General features: G+C 37.7%; 1 protein-coding gene across 1 annotated transcript in view; it reads left to right on the forward strand.

Annotated features, from left to right (window-relative positions):
* The window catches only part of SEMA3A (semaphorin 3A), a 165,897-nt gene that overhangs the window by 43,463 nt on the left and 104,044 nt on the right, over window positions 1–18,390 (forward strand). Inside the window, exons 3-4 of the mRNA XM_058021922.1 lie at window positions 4,962–5,119; window positions 7,746–7,808. Of these exons, the coding sequence (XP_057877905.1) occupies window positions 4,962–5,119; window positions 7,746–7,808 (221 nt within the window). The remainder of the gene's footprint in view (window positions 1–4,961; window positions 5,120–7,745; window positions 7,809–18,390) is intronic.

An 18,390-nucleotide genomic window follows, 5' to 3' on the forward strand; every position in this document is an offset into this window, starting at 1 on the left:
TGTAAGCAAGAAATGCATGTGCAAACATGTGGCCACCTGATCCTCTGCAGCCAAAGTAGAAGCCTGGCGAGAGAAGAAGGAAATGTTCCAGCATGACGTTGTGGGAGGCACTGCTCACAGTTCAGCAAAATCCCTGTTTGATGGCATAATGGCCTTGACTCATCTTTTACCTGCTGCTGGGAGATCTCCAGCGAGATCTTATCGCTGCTGGCAGAGGAATGCAGGCCGGGAGTTTTGTGCAACCAGCAGCCCACTCGTTGGCTCGGGGAGCGTGTTGTGACGAGCAGCACTCCCTGCAGAGTCACCAGGAATAGGACAGGACCAGATCTGAGTCCTGCTGAGGAGACTAGGAAACCTTCCCTCTGGTTTTCAGAGAAATTGATGTGCCCTTTTGACCCTGATCAACAAAAACAGTCTTGGCTGGTGTGTGTCGTTGTGAAGTCTATAACAGGGATGTAGGCCAAAGCCCGCAAATTTCCTAAGTTGTTACACAGACAAACTCCCTCTTTCTAAAAAGATTAAAGATAGTTTGCCTCCTAGTAGATAAGTGAAAAATAAGATGGTTTTCTTTTGTTGTGTTCTCCTCCTGACAAACTCTGCTGAGGGAACACAGACATAAAACAAGGTTTACAGTGGAATACCAACCATGGATAAACCAAACTTCAGGATCTGCATGACTGTATTCATCTCAGCTATAGCTGTGGCTTTCTGGCTTCTTTAATGAAGAAGTGTGATAAAAATAAACCAAATCTACATTCCTTGTGCATGCATATCTCCATGGATTTCACAGCAGGAATTTGGCCCTCTGTGTGTATATATACTATTAAGTTACAATTCCATTAGCAAATTAAATAACCACGTATTAAAAGGAAGGCAAGAGTTAGGGACTGGTTTTCTTCTGTAAATTTGCCAACTCTCTTTGGCAAAGTGAATGTTCTGACACAAGTCAGACTGGATCAACAGACACATCAGTTAATAGAAAAAAGACCATGCAGAGTCTACAGAAAAGCACTTTGAAAGAGGTCAGATACTTCAAGCTTGGACACTGGCTGGGAAAGGAGACTAAGATGGAGAAAGTAAGTCAGGAATGTGAATTAAAGCCAGCTGAAGTGGTTATTTGGGGCATCTATCCCACAAACCCTGAGAAATTTAATCTCCATCTGTTTTCAGTGATCATCACCTTCATTATAATATGATTATTTTTTAAGGTATGGTGCATTTGAAATTGTTTGTTTTGGTCACCTGCAACACTTAATAAATGTGGGAATGAAGCACCAATAACAAAAGCAATGAAATCTCTTTTACCTTCAAAATACCATGCCCCACTTCAAATCTGCCTCATACAGCATTTCACAGACAATGCTAGTTGTAGTGTGCAGGGGTTAGCTGTATAGGGCTCATTCATTCCTGTTCAAAGTACAGGTGTGACTACAGCTGAGGATGTGTCAAAAGGAAATGAGAAAATTATCTCAGGGCAATTACTGAAGAAATTCTCTGGGAAATTACTGAAGAAACAGTGGAGTAATGTTACATCTGTGCAATAAAAATAACTGCACAGATCATAGAGGATGTAAAAAAGGAAAAAAAAAAAGACTATGAGTGGGCAGCCATTACCTGTCTGCACAGAACATGGCTAGGCCAACATTTAATAAGAAGAAAAAAGAAAAAGGGAAAATATTTAGGCTGTGCTAGTAGACAGTATTAATTTAATTGATTATTTTAATGCATTTATCATTTCCTCTTGTCATTACAATGCAATCTTTGTTGTAAATCTTGGGTTTATGTTATCGCTGATCATCCACTAACCTTGCCAGCATGAGTGATGGACTCTTAGTAGAATTGATGGATGCCAGTGCCCTTCTGGGACTGAGCCCTGTCTTTGCTCCTTCTCTCAGCAGTAGACACTCATTGGATACTGAAGACACTGGATAGTAAACACTTTAAAATTAATGAATTTGAGGAGGTGGAATACTTAATATGTATTGATTGTGCAAATGCCATTGCTTTGCTCTTCAACACCCTTTTCCAGGGTGGCCTGTAAAGCCAGTTCATCACTGAATGAGTACATATCAGTTAAAATCAACAGCAAAGGAAGTGCAAAAATGATTTAGGATTTCTCTTCCTACTTTTGATGTAGCTCAAACTTACCTAAATAAGTAGTGATTGAGAATCATCAACACACAAAGGACATTTTTCTCCTCAGCCTATATTTTCAACCTGATCCCTGACAGGGAGAAACCTGATGTCATGTGATTTAAAATTCACTGCTTGGAGCATGTCTAGACCTAATCTTTTGGGCAACAGACCCTAGAAATCCAGCTGTCATCTGCAAAAGTCAGTAATGTTACAATATGACACATAATGAATTAAAACGTAGAAGAAATGTCCCATTCTTAGAGAAGGAAAGGGAATTTAGCTTTTAGTTTGACTTTAAATTGCATGTTCATAAAAAACCCAGCAGTGTTTGGGTTGCATGCTCTGAAAGTCACAGAAAATTAAAAGAAAAAAAACCCCTTTTATATATTTCTCTGCACAGCCACACCTGGTCCTTTTAAGTTTTACTGTGGGGACTTATGAACAGTGAAGATGATGATGTAATTTACTCTTGGCCATAATAAACCTTAGACTCCAATGCTATGATCTCACATTTTTCATGAATATTAGAAAGAAAAAAACCCACCATCAATCACCATCTGTACATGTGAATATTTAGAACTCTACATTAGCAAAATCATATCAGGCTTCTTTTAAGCCAAGTAGCTGTGTGCCTAACTGATCTCATTTTCATTTTTATCAGTTTTACCTTTGTGTAACATCGGCTTCAGCAGACACTTGTCTTTACGCTGCAGTCACAAAGGGCAGAATCATACGTATATGAGTTCAAACCAACAAAGATGAAAAAATTACAAAGGTTTTTGACAGCTGTATTATAAGAAAAATGATCAGATACAGATGACAGCAGAGCATTTCTAGCCAAGAGAGAGTTTTAAGACAAGTTAAGCAATCAATCATCTACATCACTCACTATTCAGCAAGTCGACATTCAACATCTGAATCAGTCATTACAGAGTAAAGAGAATTAGTAAAGTCTCTTACAAAATGCAAATAAGTGAACTGGAGGACAATAGAGTCAAATTCTAGAACTTGGCAGGAAGCCATAAGAATTATTTTGACAAGACTGCTTGAGGTAATTTGATTGTTACATTTAAAGGAAAAATAATTTTTAAAAAGTGAGCTTCAGTCTTGAGCGGTACAATTTGTGATATAAATTTATAGTTATATTTAGTGAGAAAAAGCGTAGAATAAGGAGCAAAATATGGTGTCTGCTCTGATGCTTTGCTACACTGCTACATGAATTAACTATTGGTGGTGGTGAGAGCTTTTCCAAATAAATGCAAAGCATATTAAAGCTAAAAGCTATCTTAAATGGTATGCAACTAACAGTGTTGGTCTTCCTTCAGAATGTTGCCTACTAATGTTTTTGCAGAGTTTCAACCTGCTTCAAAATCCACCTGGTATAAGGGAACATCAAAAATAGATTTAACATCTGCAGAGCTACAAAGCTGCAGGTGTGAAATTCTGTAAAATCATAAGTATCACTATTACCTAGGTCCAGAAAATCCCCACCTAACATCTTCCTTGTTCATACAAAAGAATGAGTTAAAAAGAAGGAAAATGAGTTGAAAATTAGACAGAAACTTTTAACAGCAGTTTCTCCTTGATTTCAGTCAGTATATGGGATTACTCACTTGTCAGCTGGAATAATTGGGGAAAATGGGAGTGATCTTACTGAAAAGCCGTAGAAGGTAGGTGCACTGTCAGGTGAATCCTGGACATGCAGGCATTTGGGATGTGGTCTCAGAGGAGTTACATACATCCTTGCCTTTCACATGTGGCAGAATTGATGCAGACGTTACATACCTGAAACTCAGGCCATGCCCTCAGGCCATCAGCCCTTGTGATGCTGATGTGTCCACTCCTTTCTCATCTGTCTTTATGGCTCCATCAATGGAGCTGCTCCTGCTCCTAAAGCTGGATGTTTGCCTTCTTCATTCACAAGCTCAGGGCTAGAACCATGTAGGATTTGTCGTCACCAGGAAACTTTCTTATTGATGACTTACTGGTGGAGACATGCCTTAAAATGATAGAGATGGTTTGGTTTTGGTCCCGATATGAATATAAATAGGCATAAAGAAAGTGAGTTCTCATTAATATTTATACTATTATGGTCCATAACTTATGGTAAAAGCGTTTTTCAGAAAAATGCATATGACTTTGTTAGTGTTTGAATAGCTAAGATGATTCTGTGGATCCTTGTGCTTAAAAAAATCCTGTCTATGGCAAATGCAAATCTCTGTGAGGAATATCAGAACTAGAAAATTACTCTTGAGTTCAAAGAGAAGCAAGGGTACTTTCTCTAGTTAAATTCTTGTTCCAAGCAAGGAAACAACATGCCACCTGTGTGAGAAAGCTCAGAAGATAATACATTTAAGAAAAGGTGCTACATGTTATTTTATCTCATCAGTTAGCCATTCTTATCACTTTTCTCATAACTTACAGATCTTTATAAAATGTTTTTTTCTGCTGGAAATAGATTTTGTGTTTAGATGTGGTTATCGGTCAGTTATCCCCAAGTTTATCCTTGCAAATCTCATTGATTGAACTAAATTGAACTTTTTCCAACAGTTGATGAGCTACATGAATAGAATGTTGCCACCTAAAAGCTCATACAGGTTTTTAATTGATTTCACTGTTGTTTCAACCTCTTTGTAGAGCTGAATCTCACAAGCAGTTTGGGTGCTTGAAATAAAAACACATTCAGGGGCCCAGATAAATAATGTTTTCACTTGTTTCTACACCATGAGCACAAATTCCTAAAATTATATCTGTACAAGTCAAAATAAAAGTTTCTATTTTCTTTGACCGTATTAACAACAGAAGTATTAACCTTTATCTTACAGAAATGTTGGAATCCAACAATGTAATCAATTTCAATGGACTAGCTAATAGCTCCAGTTACCACACTTTCCTCTTGGACGAGGAGCGCGGCCGGCTGTACGTTGGAGCAAAGGATCACATATTTTCTTTCAACCTGGTTAACATCAAGGAGTACCAAAAGGTACATTCGTTCATGTTCTGTACAATGTAAATATGTGCTTTGAATGTTAAAGACTCTTTATTGCTCAGCCTGTGTTGTGCACTGTTGGAATTATATAGGAAGTGTTTGGATGTCAGGAGTACTGTTACGACAAAAATATTTGCTGACTCTATGAAAAGAAATTTATAGTGAGCCTGTGACCTTTGACTATATAATCTACAATATTTTTTTTAATAAGACTACAAAAAAAGAAGTCAATGATAAGTGAATAATCCAGCTATTTCCCAAACATGGCAACTGCTAAAAAAGCCAAGCATCTGTTATGACAGCTTAAACAGAAAGACCATACTGCTCTGTATTTGTCTGCAGATAAAAGAATCTTTTTGTGAGTCCAAGTGTTGATTTTTCTTCCTTAACTCAGCACTTGTAGGCACTCTGCTGCTTTTGAACCAAAACAGTTCCAGTATTAGTAAAAGAAAAACAAGTCCATAAAATATTGCCATTCTTGATGGAGATTGTAATTTCCCAGTGAAAGTTGGTGACTAATTAAAAGCTGACAAGCAGTTTAGTGCCATTCTTCTGCTGGAATCCAAATAAATAATTAAGTTTTCCTTTTTTTGAGTAAGACAAAATGTCAAGAAGGTAAACAATGAGATGGAGGTTTGATTTGTTCTATTAAGTATTTTGATGGCACATTTTAAAATCCAGAGAGTACCCTTTTATGAGAGATATATTGCCTCAATACCCAGGGATTATTTTTTTTCTTAGTGTTCCTGACCTTTTGGCCGTTTGACTATTAGCTTCCTAAGATGATAGCAATAAATACCTTGTGTTTTCTGTTCAGAGGGAAGACAGGCTATTCATTTGTATTCTCTAAGGATAAGAGGATAAAAGGAAAACTGAGTATTTTCTTTTCTATTCTCTTTAGAGCAGCTATAAAGGAAACTAGCTATTTATTTGAATTCTCTGAGGGGTCAATAGCTTAATGTGCAAAACATCTGGAATAATTAAAGGAAAGAAGGTGTTTCCATTGCAGAAAACAGCTCTGTAGAATGGGAGTGATTGTATTTTACGTACTTACATATTCAGATACTTTTAGAACACTGTTTGACTTTGTATACAAATAATAAGAGATTAAATAAAGAACTGCTGTCAGTAACATGGAATTGTATTTTAGCAGCAGACTTAGAGAATTTAGATTTAAGAGTAGGCAAAAGGCTTTAAGAGTTTGGGGATCTGTTTATTATAGATGTGAGAGTCATTTAAGACACTTCAATCAAAATTAGAATGCAGCCAGTGGTACACTTGAGCTCAAACTTCATCATTATTGCTTCTGCCACCTAAGAAAACTCCTCAGGTTTCTGTCTAAATGCTGATGGCAACATCAAAACTCAAAAAGCCAAATTTCTCAATGTACTAAAACCAGTTTGACTTAGCTGTCTTTTAAACCAAATTAGAGGAAAAGATTTTACTGTGAGACTAAGGAGAAAGAACATCTGTCTTGAAATATACTGGTTTGAAAAATACTCAGATTTTTGCCCAAAACTTGAACTAAGCTTGAACCGGTCCTTTTGGGATATCTGAGAAGTTTGGTTAATGTTTTTCAACCTAGTAAATTTAAATTTTCACATATCTGCACATTTTAAGCTGAGAATAGCAACAGGAAGTAGTGGGAATCCTCTGAGAGAGAATGTGCTCATAAAATTTTCAACCTTATTTTATAGACTTATGGTGTTTGATTGCTGTTTGGATTCCATTAAGAAAATTTTGAATTTAAAAAATGTTGCAAACTATATTTCCAAATATCATCTGCAACATCCCCTTTGACCCCTTCAGTCACTAAGATTCCATCTTTTTTTTTTTTAATATTTTACCTTTTGCTTTGTATTAACAAACTATATTGAACACCAAGACTGTAATCCAGACTTAAGGCCATTCATATTGCATTATCTGAGGCTCCCAAATGAATAGCCTGGCATTTTATGGGAAGATCATGTTTTATTCTATATGTAATTCCTAAAAGCTTTTCAAAGAAACATGAATAATTGACTGTGAGGGTCTCTGGATTTTCTCTGTATGAGGTGAGATCCATTTTCTGCTAAGCAAACACTACAGAAAACCTAGATTTAGGATTAGTTGCTTTAGGGTGGCTCTGTAGAAACAACATAAACATTTCTATTTTGATGATGCAATATTTGTCAAATACCATGACTAGTTTTTTATTATTTAACTAACTGAACCAGCAAAAGAGTTAACTATTAGATACACCCTAGTAGAAGAGGCAAACACTTTATTTCTGATGCTGGGACTCTAATGTGAGATTGTATTTCCACTATATGAGATTTAAAAGATTGAAAGAACACTCAGTCAATGGAGAGTCAACCCTCTTATCATTAGGACTGGAGATACACAGCTGAAATTCACAATGCAGACCTCAAGATTGGTTTTACTATGACACCTATTATTCCTGCTTTTGCTCCCAGTATTTCATTCCTTTGTTGTCAAATTTTAAGAAAGAAAAGGAAATAAGGAAAAGAATGGGGGGGGAGATAAATTGGGTAAAGGGACTTCATAAGCATTTGGCCTCCAATTTGTGAATGCTGAAGCATGAAATAACACAATGTGATTTTTTGTTTTGTGTCTTTAGATTGTTTGGCCTGTATCACATTCCCGAAGGGATGAGTGCAAGTGGGCTGGAAAAGATATTGTGGTAAGTACAAATCTTTTTTAGGGTTTTTTTTTCCTTTTATAAAACATTGTAAATATTTTATCATGTCCTACTGTGTTAATTCTTAAAGTATTTTTCCTACTCTGTAAGGTCACACATCTGATCATAACTTCACTCTTGAGTTTTCTCAGTTCTCTTATATAGAAGGGTTTTTAAGAATGGGTATTACATTACCAAGGGTTTCAATTTATACATGGAAATCATACAGATAAAATAAAATTTATATACCAAAGAATAAAAAAATCGGTAGGAAAGAAGAAATATCAGAATGAGAACTATCAGCCCTTGCATACTCATCTCCTGATGAGAAGGTACGTAATGTTTTGACCCATTTTTGCCCTGCTCCAGGTCCCAGTCCTCAGGGAGTTCCAAGAAGTTCTTTCTCTTTGTAGCATCTCTCTGGAGCCAGTGGGTTCCCCAGAGCCCTTTCCTGCATGGAGTTCATGGCAATATTGAGGTCAAGGTGGTGTAAACATTCCGCATCAGTTTTGGTGCTTCAGGAAAGTCAGGAAAGACCCTGCTACACCAGGCATCATTTTCTGAACATTTTCCCTCGTTCCTGTGTACATCCTATTCCCTGTATTTATGAGGTAAGAGAGACATAGCCAGCAGCCCCCAAATAGCAATCATTCCACACTGACAGTAGCTGTCTTCTTTATACAGCAGTGTGGGAAATAGGGCTGAAGAAAAGGGGAAAATCAGATAAAAAATACATGCATGCAATAAGCCAAACAAATACTTGCATAGCAAAGCCAAGTGGGAAATCATCGTGGTTGCCAAGGTATAAGTGAGAGTGGAACTTGGCCCCTTGTGTTTATGCTATTGGCCTGATTTTCAGAGATGATTCTGTAAAATATTCATAATGCCAACCATATGCCTCTGGAGAGCTCCATTTGAATAATTTCCTAGGTCATAATAAAAATAGTCTCATCAGTCTTTACCTGGGCCATAGAGGACAGTTGTCTTCAGAAAATGCCATCTGGGAGCAGTAGAGGTAGATTGGGTAAAAAGTAAGAAATATGGGCTAAGCTAAATGTGTGATGGGGCAGCTGAAATGCCAGATACCCAGGCTATCTCATTACATAGAAATAATGCATTTAAAGTAATCCATGCTCATGTCCACAAATGATTTTCAGCAGTATTTTGCAAGGTGAAGCCTAGAATAGCTAATATTCAAGGTTAAAAAAAGGGGCTAGTGTTAAATATATGAGCAAATTAACTGACCTTCCTGCTTCATCTCATGTGAAGTATTATGAAATTGCATTAAGTAGATTTTTTTCATGACTGGAGTAAAAACCTAGAAAACTAATAAGAGATTCAGTACCTAGCATGAAAGTATATTAGTTTTTTTAAATAATTATTCTTAGAAACTCACCATAGTAAGAAAGAGTATGTTTTATACATTTGACTAAGCTGATTCTAATTCAGCTTAGTTGTTTAAAATTGTAAAGTAAAATTGGAGTAAGCTGAGAGGTGCCCATCTGACTGTGGTGAGCTTGAGAGGAATGCTTATACTGTAACTTTTATTCACCTTGGTTCTTTTTCTTCCTATCATACAAGGACAGCTACACCTGCTGATCATGAGTGGGTGAAGCCCACACCACTGTGCAGTGCAGTGTGTGACCCTGGCAGTAGATCCTGTAAGGTTGGATTCTGTAAGGTTGTTTGGGGTGGTTTTGCTTTTTTTGGGGGGTGTTGTTTTTGGTTTTTTGTAATTTTAGGGTTCTGTACAGGAGTAGGTGAGAAATAAAATAAACATGTAGGAGGCTATAAAGAGGGAATACATATCTTGATGTGATCAGAACATTTTCTTTAAATATTTACAGCTACCATGCCAAAAACCAGTGCATTACAAGCAACATATTTAATGCAACATCTTTAATTAGAGATAATTTAAAAAATCTTACTTTTCCTCTCTTATTTATTTCTTAAAGCCATTGTCATTACCTTGGGAGTGTGAAATATAAGGGCCATAAAAATAACTCAACAAACTCTCATTAGAAGGAACAGGAGAAAAAGAGGACAAATAAAGCAACTTATAAACCAGGCTCGATATAATACTGCTTTCAGCATGTACCACTTCTAAGATATTATATACTCCTCACTTGTGGTGGTTCAAAACTTTCTATATGACAGCCTATACTTCTGCATTGAGGTCTTTTTTTTTTAAAAAAAAAAAACAAACCTCTCCTTTTAATTATTGATCTCCAGGGTAAGCCAGTGCTGAAAATGCAACCCCCACTAATGGGCCAGGTGCGCTGCAGCAGCTGCAGCACAAGCACAGCCCCGGCCCTGCCCCACTGCTGACCTCAGCCATGACCTCTGAGGTTTCCCCTCATCGTTAGAAGAGGTAACTCAGCGTTGTTTTCGCTCCTTCAGAGGGATTCCTGCTCCTGGTGCTGTCAGTCACGCCCGTCTCAGCGCAGCAGGGTCTGGCTCAGGATGCTCCATGCGGGATTTGAGGGGAGCAGCCAACGGGGCCCATTCCTGCTCTCCTGCTGCCCCTCTGTTGCTTCAACAGTCATTTTATTTCTGTTTTTAAAGGGCTTAGAATATGTTAATTACTTAAGCTTTACTCACTGGTTAGGTAGATAAAATTTTTAAAGTGTGCTTTGGATTTTTTTTCCATATGAGTAAGCTGAGAAGAGTTGCTGAAAAACTCCCCCCCGCCCCAAGCTATGCAATACTTATTAAAGCAGGACTTCTCTGAAAAAGGTTAACTGCTAAAATATATATTTTTTCCAATAAAATCGTAATTACTGACCCGTGTAACTACTTAGTATTTCAATATATTTCCTTTTCCTCAGTATAGAGTATCACAAGCACCAAAGTAACATTGTTCATGAAAAATTAAAGGCTATAAATAATAAATAGGATATTTGCTTACGTAATTCAACTAAATGAGTAATTCTGTGAGGATTTCTTGCTATTCTGAACTTCAGTGTCTTATTTGATCTATTCTGGTTTCTGTTAGCCCTGTGAATATTTCTCATGATTCCTGGCCAGACCTTGGCAATGATCAAAGAAGACAAAGTCTCCACGGAATAATTCTCAGCTTTTGTATTAAACTTACAGAAAAGTCATGCTGCTAGTAATATTCCTCACTGGTGAGCCTCAATATTTCATTTAAAAATATGACAGTCGCCTACTAATACACATGGCAATCTCTGCATTAAATGTGGGATAAATAACAGGTAACTAACAGCAAAAGAAAAAAGAAGTGGCTACAATTCTATTTTGACAATCCTGGGATATCATAAACCAGCAAAGCAGAGCTTGGTGGTTTACAAAAGTTATCAGAAACACTAGTTAGTTTTGCAGGTTGGCTTAGAGCAAGGATAAGTTCCTGACTGGAAACCTCATTTAGTCCTTAAACTGTTAATTTGTCATTGCTTTGAAAGTTTTGGCTGCTTTGGCTGTTTAGTCAATAAATCTCCGCATTAGATTTGCACTGTAGCAGTAGTTCACAAATTACACAATTAATCAGAGTAATTCCTATTAAAGGGTACAATAGGTTTCTATTACCTGAAAGCTTAAAAAATGTGTTTCTGAAGGGCACCTCAGGATGTTACTTTCAAGTGCAATTTGACTATCCAATTTATATAGCCGCTTTTAAAGATTCCAGGTCAAATTAAATTGTTGAAACCGTCCCTTCTGGCCTTGACATGCATAAATGTATAAAATTTCAGCAGGTGCTTTAACAAAGTCACACAGGACAAGCTGCACAATGACAGACACACACTTTGCACACTGTGAGGTATCAGCTTCTCCCTGGATGTTTCTGGTGAGAAATGCACATTGATGTACACACAGATACAAAGAGTGCCGAGAACTTTTCCTTGGTACCAGCAAGTTTCTACATCTGCTCTGTCACATGAACACAGAGTTACTCCATCCAGGTCCAGACAGAGTTACACTGCCGTGTGCACAGCTGAAGTGTACCAGCACATTTGCATGTGGGTAAGCACTGACTGGATTATAATAATAAAAGGAGATAGGCATCTACCTGGGCTGTTTAATTGGAATTAAATTTTACCTAGTTATTATCTCTCACCTGATTCCAACTGCGCTTAACTTTTTTATACTTAATAGTTCTCTTGACAGCAGTTTGGAATCACTTTAGATCAGAATCCTGTTTCCAGTGACAGAGCAGTCAGGCTCTTTACACATATTTTATGACATAGCCATATTCTGTGCATGCTTCTTTGCATTAAAGTGTAGCTAGCACTTATTATTCAATTTATTGTCCATACAAATAGAATCACATGACTGCAATTTAATGCACCATCTCATTTGTTACAGTAATATTTAAAGCCAAAATGTTCATATGTGATCTTATTTTATGGTTTCTTTAAAGTTTTCCATCCCCTTCCTAAAATATAGGAAGATCAATTGTCTGATTAAACTTTAGGTTTATGGATCCATCAGCATGCAATGATTTTATTTGGAAAGAAAAAAACCCAAAAGAACCCAGAAAGTAAAAAGTGACTCAACAAGTGTCCCTCAGCCATATCTGGTGATATTTTGGAAAAAACATAGTTGGCTATCATTGAACGCGAGTCCCTTTAACTCATTTTATTACTGTTGTTGCCTTAGGGAAAATAGAAGAACATAAAGGCAGAAAGTAAAAGTAATTCTTTTCATCTGTTATTATAAACAAAGATCTGAAGAGGGGGTCTGAAAATTAAATATACAATGCTGGCTGGATCTAGAAAACATGTTTCTAAATTCATCTGACAGGCACAGTTTTTCCAGTCAAATTACCTCTGGCCCTTTGGGTGTGCCAAAGAGAAGTTCATTCCTTTCTGTCAGGGTTCTTCCTTTGGCGGACATCTACAGCCAAATTTCCATCTTTTCTCCCACCAACCTTCATTGCCATCCCTTTTTCCTTTCTGGCTTCCTGTCTCCATCACAGCAGTAAAATTCTTTACCAAAACTAAAGACCCAGGATGCCCTTCCAGCCTGGGGAAAAGAGAAAGGTGAATGTCCCCTGGGAAGAGGGGGAAAATGAGTAAAAATCCTAAACAACAGGTCTCAGATGAGTTTGGGGACAGAATTTATTCTCAGTTCAACCTACTACAAGAAGAAAAGTGGTTTTTGTGACACGTGTAAGATAAATATGCTGGATCATATTCCTTCTTACTCTCAACTGTTCCAGTTAGGATGCTGGGGTTTTCAGCTTGAGGGCTGCTCACCCCTTCTTCTTGTGGACACAAGGTTCTCTAATGTGGACACAATTTCCTACCAAATAGTTCCTTGCCATTTGGGAGAGGAGAGAGTGAGACATTTGTAAGCAGTGTGCAGCTGTAATACTGCTGCTTTGGAAAACAGCTGACTACAGACAAAAGAGAAAGATGGGGGGGGAAAGCCCCTCAAAACCTACAACCACTTCACTCAGAGGTGAACTGGGTTGGTGAAAAAGGAGTTAAAGGCATTGGAATCTTTCGAAGTCCGGTGGAGCTCTTAAACAGACCTGTACCCCCCAGGAACTTCTGGTTGTGCCAGCTCCAGTTCTTGGATGGACCCCCACAACACAGCAGCATAAAGCCTCGTTTACGGCTTATTTCAGATGTTGGTCCTGCAGCTTGTGTTCATTAGGCATTTGCATATATTTCTTTCTATGAACTGACCAAGGAAAATCAGTTAGCGTAAGGTAATAACTTGCGTCCTTGTACAGAGGAAGAATTAGGTTGGCAGTTGTTCATATTTTCATATTTTACCCATTTATGTATCATGGGAAGTCATTTAAGTCTTTCAGTATGGGGAAAAATCGATATAGATCAAGGAGAAAGCTAATTTTCAAATTTTGGGTTCATTTTTCTGTTATAGGTGTGACTATACAAATTTGCTTCTGAAGGAAATTTAATATTCGGCAGATTTAATTCAGTCTTGAAGAAATGTTTTCTTTGTTATTTTTGAAATAGCGTTAGAAGAGGGAAAGTAAAGAGAAATGAAGGAAAAAATCTTCCCAAAGTTATGGGGTTTAATTTTCTATCAGTATGTGTTCCTCATGAGCCCTCATTTGGCCTTGGCAAAGTCTGAGAATTATTTATGGCTGAGTTTCCAGCTATTGCTATTTCAAAATGTTGTTGGGTAATTCCATGTTATGATTTACTGCATCTCAAGATGGACAGAGTAGATTTACTCTTCATACATTTCTTTCCAGAAAAACACATTAACTGGATGACTGGTAGAAATTATAGATATGTTCTGTCCCTATTTTGTTTCAGGGCTTCAGTCTGAAGCTCATGAAGTTAAAGAAAAGCCTTTTCTTTGGTGCCGGTCACTATTTTTTCTTAAATTTGCTTCATGTCTCTTTTCTTTTTGACTATCTATTGTTTCAATAAAAATTAATTTTAAAATTAAGGATAGGTTTGCTCTGAAAAAACACATATCACAGTTCCTCTATACTCAGGATGTGGTCACTATAGTACTATTAATTTAGGCCACAACTAATTTTTTTCTGTAGTTCTCTTGCTTACATATATCAAAAATAGTTCTACTAAATTTCTCCCTGCTGCACACAAGTTAAAGTATTGTCTTTTTCTTTTGTAGTAACTCAGAGAACTAAAGGGAAAGTTCTTAAAATAACCTAGAAAATAATATGCTATTTTTTTCTTCTTTTTTTTCTTGTTTTGTTTGTTTATTCTTCTTCTGACTGAATGGTGGAATCTCTGTTGTTTTAAATTATCAAATCATCTCATATTCCTTTAGGTAATTCCCTTTTAACATTTTCCAAAAACTTCAGGTTACTATACATGCATCATAAATATATATATAGACAGAGAAAAAAAAAATCCAGCCAACAAAAAGATAACAAAATACCCAGCAAAGCCATTCGACAAATTCACATTTCAGCAATTTCACTTGGGTGCCAAGTTTTTACTGAGTGGGAATTTTAAGCTTCTGTCACTTAAGGTTTCTCTGGTTCAGCATCACTGTGGTGTCAAAGCAGTTTAATATCCCCACAGAAATTTCCCTCAGTAAGACATGTGAAACCTCCTGGAGTAGCTTACACAGAGTATTTATTTACAGTCACACACACTGCTAAGCAGCTGCCCCTTGGAGATGCCACAGCCTTTTGCTGCATTTCAACACTTCATGGCTTCACCTTCACTTTCAACACACAGGTTTGGAGTGTGCTTATCTGAGGTGGCTGTGAGTGGAAGTCATTAGAGGATATGTCTATACTCTGCTCAAAAAAAAAAAAAAAAAGAAAAATGAAAATACAAGCTGACTGATCTGGAGCCTCACTACCCTACGTGCCTGTAACAGGCTTGGCAACCTGTTTGTCTGAAATACTCCACCCAATTAGCAGGTGTTGATCCAATTCGGAAAGGAGGGGTGTAATCTGATTTCTGCAGGAGACAGGTGATTACTCCACCCAGATGGAAGAGATAGATGAGAGAGACTCCTTAGATCTAGGCTGTGGTTGCGACTTAAATTGCTGCTGGGCTTGGTGAGACTGCCTGAGCTGAAACCCAACATTAATGTTAATTTCTTTGCTAATAAAGCTGTGCTCGTATTGTGGGGCAAGTTTACTCTATGGAACAAAAGAGATTTTTAAAAGTTACGGTCAGAAAAGAACTGGCTTCTGCTTGACCTCAAGGCTTCCCAATATTTTGATTTATTTCTAAAATACTCTTCTGTTTCTTAAATACATTTATTTTGTTCTGTAGGAAGTTCATACTGCTGAAAAATATAATGATTCAAAATAAGGGAAGCTTGCTAGAACTTATGGAAAGGTTTCATGTACAACAGTCATTGTGTGCCTGCAAAACCCAAAAACCCACTTATTTGCTGGACTGCATCCACAGAAGACTTTGGTTTGTCTTGTTAACTGTGCATTAACCAGATGTAAAAAATATGACAGTCATTAAATCAGATATTTTGTGCTGAAGCCTTTTCTTGGCATCCCACTAGCTGTTCACAGGTCTGGAAAATTTATCATATGCATCTTCTGAACAAAAATTTCAGGGTTTGATCCATGACTTGTAGTTTGAACATACCGAATGCAGAAAAAGTTGTAAAAATTTTACTTCCAAAGATCACTGGGTCAAATGGTTAGTGCTAATGACAAAGGTTTAGAGGTCTGATGTGCCAAGGGAGGCATCTACAAAGCATGGCTTCTAATGACTTCTTTTAATGGCTCCTGGATTAAGATTGTTTTCAGGATGGACCCTAGGGAATATCCCACCCAGCTCAGCCACCTCCATGCTTGGCTTTGCTGGTAAACCCTGGGCCAAATGACCAAATACCAGTGGTGACCCAGATTTCCAGGTGGGAAAGGCAGGGAGACATTTTGTGTTTGCCCTCACTAACACAAAGGCACAACCAGAGAAGCTTTCCATCTGCTGTGCAAGTGTGCTGACAGTACAACTGTTTGCTAATATGGCTTGCAGTTTTGTGGCTTGAAAGGAATCAGGATATATCTGCCTTAATTTTTTTATTTTTTTTTTGGCTGGCTTTTTTTAATCATCTGCTTTCTTCGCTTCTCTTTTCTTGCCTTGATGCTTTAATGGTTTAAATTCATGCAGACATCCTGCAACTTGAGTAAATTATACACTTTAAATATTCTCAAGAACTCTTGTCATATCAAAAAAATCAGACAGATAACAGGCATAGCTTACTTGGAAAGATAACTGGGAGCACAGTATGTATCTGTACACAGTATACATCTGAACTATGCAACCAAAAATGTCTTATCAGCCCTCATCAGTCTGAAGTTTCTCGGGGCATATCTTGTCAGCCAGAGGAAAATTTAGGCATGAAACTAATCAATGGTTCCTGTGCAATGCTGGCAGTGGTTGCCATGCCTAAGAGTGGAGTCATTTATGATAATCTTCAGAGGAGTCAGATCCCCCAAATCACAATACCATAAAGTCCTGTAGATCACAGCCCTGCACAAGGGCCACTGAATCCAGGGATCTGTCAGCTTTGAAAAATTAGGTATAATCTTAGTTTGTATTGGATTTGTGTGTGTGTGTGATGAAATGGACACTGCTTGTAAGGCTTTAAAAAATGGGGGATGTAACCAGGCAGAAGTAAGTTAATAGAGAGCCCTTTTTGTAACACAGACCTCAATACTTCAGCTGCTCAACTTGCTTCACTCAGCACTGCAGACCAGCTTTTTTCAGGGGGTAGGACTATAAAACATTGATCCTGCTAATTACCAGGAGCAATAATGACAAAAAGGGGACGTAGATGATGGTATTGATCCCAGCTGCAAGGGGTACGCAGCCACAAATCACAGTTTGCAAACGTTTTCATGCCAGCCATCCTCCCCCACTCTAAAATCATGCACCTGCCTCTACAGGTTCAGCTGGAGGGTTATCTCAGGGAGTGCAGGTGCCAGGCAGGATTTCCCCACCCATCAGGGCCTGCACACAGATCCCAGTACTCGGGACTTTCCTGTTCCTGCCAGCATTACCACAATAGCTGTGCAGCACTGTTGCCAACCAGCTTACTCCAATAAAATAAAATTTTAAAAGACCATTTCCTTTTAACAGGACTCCAGTAATTTGCTTTGTTCACTGCTTATTCTGGGTCTGTTTGAGCCAACTGTGCGCTTGGACCAGTATTTTTCCAAATGTTACTGTAATAAAAAGAGGGGCACAGCAATCAATTTAAAATAATGGTCCTGCATTTTAGAAAATCTTGCACCCAAACAAGAGGAGATGTGAAAGCATACATGAGGCAGAGTGAAGAGGCCTCCTCACCCATATTTACTGACATGTTGAAGTCTTTCCTGGGTCTAGCTGAGAATCCATCATCTGTGTACATGGCAATCACACGTATATTTATTGCACTAACACTTCAGAAATATTTTCCTTGAAACAATGCTGCTCTATGCTGAAAAGGATATCTGCCAGTACTGACTGAAGTGATGGCAGTCAGCAGTAGCCCACCAGCAAAAGAGAGAAGTTAAAAAGCTCCCTGATAAGTCCAGAACATCTTTCAGCAGTGTGATAAATTTGAATGACAGCAGTAATATTGGGGATTACTTATTCTCCATGGATATCCCTGACCTCATCACTTGAAAATTCAACTAATGGGACAGAAGAAGGAAGAAAAAAGTAAACATAATAATTAGCCTCATGCATGGGACTTTATATGAAAGCTGTCCATCCATTTTGATTTAAGACAAAACATGTATTTATTATGCTTGTCCAGCTGTTAGATGATAGTTCTAAATCCTCTTGCCCATCCAGTTCAGACAAAATCTTATAATATTTTAATCACTTGGCTATGTGGGAAGACTGATATAAAGGAAGAATGTAATACTGGGTTTGATGCTTATCTGGATTAAATCAGCAGAAAACTGTTGAAGCTAATGATGCTGTAAAGGATCATTTAGCCTACTACTTATTGCCCTGCATAATCTGGCCATTTGCATTTGCTGCAATATCTGAGAAGCAGTATGGACATCACTTTTGGTTTAAAAAAAATGAAGCCACTTTCTTAAAATAAGGAGAAAAATCTGGATATTAGTTAGTCACAGGGACTTATCTTTCAACTTAAAAAGATGTCATTAAAAACTCTTTGCTGCATTAGTAATCCAGAT

The sequence above is a fragment of the Melospiza georgiana genome, chromosome 4 (assembly GCF_028018845.1).
Source record: "Melospiza georgiana isolate bMelGeo1 chromosome 4, bMelGeo1.pri, whole genome shotgun sequence".
NCBI lineage: Eukaryota > Metazoa > Chordata > Aves > Passeriformes > Passerellidae > Melospiza > Melospiza georgiana.